The 6,142-nt window shown below is 34.4% G+C and overlaps 1 protein-coding gene across 1 annotated transcript; it reads right to left on the bottom strand.

The window, feature by feature from the left end:
* Window positions 1–557: 557 nt before the first annotated feature.
* Window positions 558–5,013, bottom strand: LOC100818313 (uncharacterized). Its single transcript, XM_003533124.5, has 2 exons — window positions 4,476–5,013; window positions 558–2,245 (listed from the first exon to the last, which is right to left on the bottom strand). Exons 1-2 carry the CDS (start codon window positions 4,608–4,610, stop codon window positions 851–853), a joined length of 1,530 nt encoding a protein of 509 aa, XP_003533172.2. The 5' UTR covers window positions 4,611–5,013; the 3' UTR covers window positions 558–850.
* Between the last annotated feature and the right edge of the window lie 1,129 nt (window positions 5,014–6,142).

Genomic DNA, 6,142 nt, shown 5'->3' with positions numbered 1-6,142 from the left:
AAAGGCACAAATACAGGTAAACATGTAGAAACATAGCTGTATTGGGAACCCAACGATGTACACCACATGTATTTTTGAAACTACCCCACCTTTGCAACAATTGCAGAGGCATGTAACTAAGAGAAGAGATTCCATCAAAATGGTTTTCTATAAATCCAATTGCACCCAAATAATAATAATAATAATAATAATTGCACCCAAATAATAATAATAATAATAATAAGAGAAATCCTAGTAACATTCTCTTTGATATTCTTTCTGAGACTTATTTTATAATTAATTAAAATTTATTGAAAATCATAGATTTTGTTTTATTTTAGATGAGAAATAAAATCTACCAAAATTGATGATTTCTAATAAATTTTAACCAATCATAAAGAAAGTCTTTGAGGAAGAGTGTCAGAAAGAGTATCACTACTCACTAGTTTCTCGAATAATAATACTAAAAAGGATAAATAATATAATATTTTTTTTCATTATTGCATATGAAAGGATACAATAATCCACAACACGAAATACCTATACTTTGCTATTTCTGTATATTTGAAAGGATGAAATGCAAGAAGTAATGTTTCACATAATTATATAAATATAATATAACCAACTATTGGTCCCTACCTACTACCACTATGCTCCCCTTGCATTCTACTTTAGGTCCTAAAGGAATATAACAACTGTTGGTTCATCCGAGTCTTAATCATCCATTTACTACAATTTCCCCTCAAAGGTATATGATGAACAGCATTCAAGATAAGGTCTTCAAATATACAATTCAGTATACTAAAGGTTCTGAAAATCCTTTATGCTTTTATACCATACAGGTTAAGTCATGTTGCGATAAACTAAAACCTCAGTTCATTTCTGACTGTAACATTGGGAAGAAAGCCCAACTGTTGGCTGATCTACCTTCCTTCCCAGCAACCTTCCTGTTAGTCCACCACTCAGAGCCACTGCCAGCAGTAACAGAAACATCACCTTTCCGGTTGTCAAAATTGAATTCTTTGGAAGAATTTACAGAATTTTGCTTGTGAAGGCATTGCTCTCCTCCTACAGAATTGTCAGGCTTATCATCGGTTTTCTCTGTACATGTATCAGTGTCTTTTTGCACCCTTTCTCTGTCAACAGGGTCTTTGGAAAGTATACCTTGTGAAGACCCTGACATGTTTCGAAGCAATACCCCGGTTTTATTAGCAAGACAGCGGGCAACATCTTCCCCGGTTAATTCAAATGAAACTCTGTGATCAATCAATGTTGCATTACTTGAATGTCCATTGTCCGTATCTGCAAGAGTTGCTTCCTTAGATATCTGGTTTTGCACAGAGATGTTGTTTTGATTGATTGGCCCAGCACTGTCAGGTGTCAAACAGCCAGAACCTAACCTGGATTCCAGCCCCAGACCATCAGGTGTCACACACCCAGAGCCTAATCGTGAAGCAAGCCCAATACCATCAGGAGTCAACGATCCCGAGCCTAGTCTTGAACCTTGCCATGCACCGTCTGGCGTCAACGACCCAGATCCTAGTCTTGAACCCCATCTTCGAGTGGAGAAGTGTTCAAAACCCAAGATCCTTGGTGTTTCCCCTTTGGGAAAGGGGAATTCAAGAGTAGGGGGTCTATCAGGGAATGGGGTTGAAGTACCAGAAGTTGAAAATGCTGATCCCGGTGATATGAGCTGGCCACCTGGGCTTCCAGGATATTGTTGATAAGGATGAAATTCATAATTGTATAATGGAAACTTATGATTCCCATTACTTTTACGAGCCCGGTCCAGTGAAGATGCCAACAACTGAGCAAATGGAACGTCAGGGGATGAAGGTGTCGTTTGCTGCACAGATTCTGGTGGGGGAGTATAAGGAGCAGTGGACGGTTCAGTTGTGAAGGCTGAAAATACAGGTGGAGAAACTAACTGGGTCTCATAGGCATATGGACCAATGGTGAACATGGATGCAGGACCACCAGAAGAGTAAGCATTGGCCGCAAGAGCAGAGAGTGAAAGTAATCCAGGCGGTGATTGAATACCAGATGGTGGATCAGATTGAAGAAAAGATGCAGGAGAAGATGGAGGGGCAATGAACGGCATTACAATGGCGGCTGAAGGATTTGGTGCAGCAGCAGCAGCTGCTGGACCTGTTGGAGCAGCAGGTTCTGGAACAAGGACAGCATGGCCAATTCGCTTGCTGCTTTTACTGCTCTTACAAGATCCAAAACACCAATATTGGCTCCAGCAGCCTCCCCAACGTTTTTTCTGCAGTTAGTGAAGAGAAAATTGTACATCAGAAGTTGGAATAGAATCAAAACATTACTCGGTCACTAGCAATATCAATCCATTTACAGAGAAAGAGAAATTTTACAATATACCAAAAAGTGCTTAATTTCTCTAAAATAAGCACCAAATATCTTGATCTGTGACTATTATCATTTTGGCAATTTTGTTACACACTATCCAATTCTCAGGTTTAAGTTACACATGGTTCAATATTTAGGGACAAAAGAGTGGTTTGGCCAAAACAAAAGATATTACACAGATATGGAATATCCATTAGAATTAGTTTGATAGTAAGCACATCTAATTTCTGATAGCTAATCAACATACACACACATTGACTTTCTTCAAAAAAATCTTTTGCAGCAGTCTTCAATTTCCATTAGTGACTAATGAGGACAGGGTGCTACTAAAGCATATAGACTGATTCATCAGCCTACCCATTGCAAAGCAAGGAAGAAGAAAGTTCTAAGTTTTCTATGTCTGTAAACTGTTTGACATAGCTAATTACATCAAAGATATGAAAAATATATGTTAGCAATCAAATCAAAAGAATCAACAAACATTTAAATTTCAAATGAATGCATAACTTTTTTATAGAACATGGAAGAATCGCATGAACAAACATCTTTAGTAGACATGTAAAGAATTCGAATAGCTGACACGAAAAGCATGACTTCATTCATTCAACAGAAGGATAAAAACCGCCAATATCAGCCAATCACATTGACAGAACAATCATTGCCGAATAGCGACACAAAAAGCATGATTTCATTCCTTTAACAGAAGGAGAAAAACCACCAATATCACCCAATCACATTGACAGAACAATCATTGCCGAATAGCGACACAAAAAGCATGACTTCATTCCTTTAACAGAAGGAGAAAAACCACCAATATCATCCAAATGCATTGACAGAACAATCATTACCGCCGCAATCTATTTTCAAATACATCCTATTCGAAAATAGCAATCAATCAGAACTAAATTCCATTGTCACTACCTGGCAGGACAAGTTTGTTTTACGGCGCCCCCAATTTCAGACATTGACTAAATTCTCACACATTAACTGAATTGATATGTTTTTGAAACGTAAGTTTGAGTAACCGGCCGGAAGCACCTAGCTATAATAAAACCTGGAGGGCTTATTAAAAGCACAATCAAAGGTCTGCAACATGAAAAATAAAACAGCAGTTTGTCGGATTGCGGACCGCACGTGTAGATAACTGAAGTCAGTCCCCATGATTATATAATCATCAGTTTTAATTCGCATTATAGAATTAGAACCACATAACAAGCCACAAATCAGAACACAATGCTCTCAATTTAATCCAAAAATTTTCATCATTTGTAAGGAAAGAAAGTTTATGAAATCATCAATCATGTCAAGTTGTTAACTCAACTTTCTCCCAAAAGATTGTTTCTCTCTTAACCATGCACAATAGAGAGGACATTATAACTCGAATTGCAGAACACCAAACTGCAGATTAAAAAGCTCTAATATATAGTTAAATCAATCAAAGCACACACAGAAGGCAGAAAACATGAAAATTCTATAAAAAAGAATGAAAATTCAATGCTGCTTGGGCTTCTTGACAGGTAGGTAAATCAATCAAAGCACACAGAAGGCAAAAAACATGAAAAATTATACAAACAAGTAAACTACAAATAAAAATTCAAGGCTGTTTGTGCTTCGTTACTTGCAAACCCTTGTCTCTGATTAATTATGCAACATAAACTCATAAATAAAAAAATAAAAAAAAAGGGAGACACCCCAGGATCCACACTCCAAAGTTCCCTTCTTTTTACACTTTTTAAAGCCACAGACGAAACAGTTTGAGATGTTCAACACAAAACGAAAAGAGAAAAAGAAAAAAGCGATTCACAATTTCAAACCTTTCAACGCCACAACCATAGAGTCAAATAATAGAAGACTAGACCAGACCTTCACCATCATGAAAATTAAAAAAAAAAAATCAACCAAAAAAAAACAAAAAAGAGAGAAACATAAAAACACAAAACACAGAACACAAGATCCTTTTTTTTCCCACTTTCGCACGTTGTTTTCTTTTCTCGGTAACCAAACACGGCATCGAATTCCGAAAATCAAAAAGCAAAAAAAAAAAGAGCGAGGAATCAGGCGCACGTACACAGACACAGAAACAACAGGAACTTTTTAGAGAGAGAAAAGGAGGAGAGAGAGAATCTCACCGGCGCGTCGGTGGGTTGGACTCTGGATTCGGCGGCGACGATGGCGTTGGCGGCGGCGAAAACCGTCTCGGCGGTGGCGCGGTTGTAGTTGTTGCGGCTTGCCATGCCGGGATTCGGATGCGCGAAAGGGATCATTTTCCGGTTACCGGAGATCGGGAATGGACGGCGGCGGAACGGTTTCTCGGCAGCAAGAAGCAATCATGGATTTGGAAAACGGAGAATTAAAAACCAAAGAAAACAAACGAAAAGCAAAAAAAAAAAAAAATTTGAGAGAATGAAAAGAAAAGTATGTTGTTACGAAATGATTAAATACTCCACAGAACAGAGAAGAGAAGTGAAGTGAAGATGGAATTTACAATGAAGAGAGTATTATTAAATTATTGTTGTTAATTATTATATGGTGTTCATATCATAGTTATGCTATGGTAGAAAGAAGAATAGAAACAGAGTGAATGATTATTTTATTCATTCATTCTTTTTCTCTGTTTTCTCTTTCTCTCTCTTCTTATGTTGTTATGTTTGTGTCTTGGTTCACTTTCCCTGCAGTCTATATCCTCCGGATACCTCCATTTTTGCACCAAACTATTGCCATGTCACCTCATACCTTATTGGACCCCACTCTACTAATTATTATTACTATTATTATTTCCTTTTGGGAGAGAATATGGATTAATTTATAATGAAATGTTTTAATTTAATCAAAAAGTTTCGATTAGAAGTCTGGATTTAAAACTAAGATACAATAACTTGTTGTATTAAATATTTTTTTTAAAAAAATTATTCATAATAAGTATATCTGATTTAAATAAAATTATTTTTAAAAATATATTTGATTTAAAAAATGTGAGAAATTAGAGTGAGAGGTTAATGATGAAGAAATTTGATAATATGAATCACGGTAAAATATTAAATTTTAATGTCACACTTGTATAAAAATATAAATTTAAATATTCTTTTTCTATAATTTAATTTTTTTTCATTTTTGTTTTATAATTTTTATATTTTAGTCTTTTGTAAAATATGCTTATTTTATTTTTTCATAAAATATTTTAGATAATTCTTTGAATAATACAAAAATACTTAAAACAGTAAAAAAAATATCTAAAACACTTTATAAATGAAAAAAATAAAACAAACACATCTTATATTAGATTAAAAAGAAAAAAAATGAATTACAGTGAAAAAGTACAAAATGACATGAATAAAAAATATATTTAAGTAAAAATTATAACGTCGGAAATTATAATATTCTTTTTTGTAAAAGGTAAGAATTTCTTAAGTTTTTTGGTGTTCACGAGAATATCTTGAGTTTGTTTCATCAAAGACTAATTTTTTTTGAAATATGAATATTTGTTTAAGGATTGATGGTTTTAATAAATGTTCTTTTATACTTATTTATTAACCATTTTTTAAGGTATTAACCATATTTATAAGTAGCATTCTTTTTAATATTTTGACGTGTAAGATTTTAATATAATTCAAATATTTTATTTGATGTATTACGTAATACAGACAGGAAAGCTTTTTATTATCTTAGAATACTTTATTTCAGAATACTTTATTTGATTGCATACGTCATACGTTTGTAGTATATATAATGGATTGGCTTCGAAGGATGTTTGTGGAAAAAGAAATATAGATTAAAACTGATGAGAATTTTACGCAAG

Source organism: Glycine max, chromosome 9, assembly GCF_000004515.6.
Source record: "Glycine max cultivar Williams 82 chromosome 9, Glycine_max_v4.0, whole genome shotgun sequence".
Lineage (NCBI taxonomy): Eukaryota > Viridiplantae > Streptophyta > Magnoliopsida > Fabales > Fabaceae > Glycine > Glycine max.
This window is presented reverse-complemented; position numbering and strand designations above follow the sequence as displayed.

Coding starts and splice junctions, on each gene's coding strand:
- LOC100818313 (XM_003533124.5), bottom strand. CDS start 4,610: ATGATCCCTTTCGCGCATCCGAATCCCGGCATGGCAAGCCGCAACAAC. Junction 2,246..4,475: donor TCCAACCCACCGACGCGCCG/GTGAGATTCTCT, acceptor CACTAACTGCAG/AAAAAACGTTGGGGAGGCTG.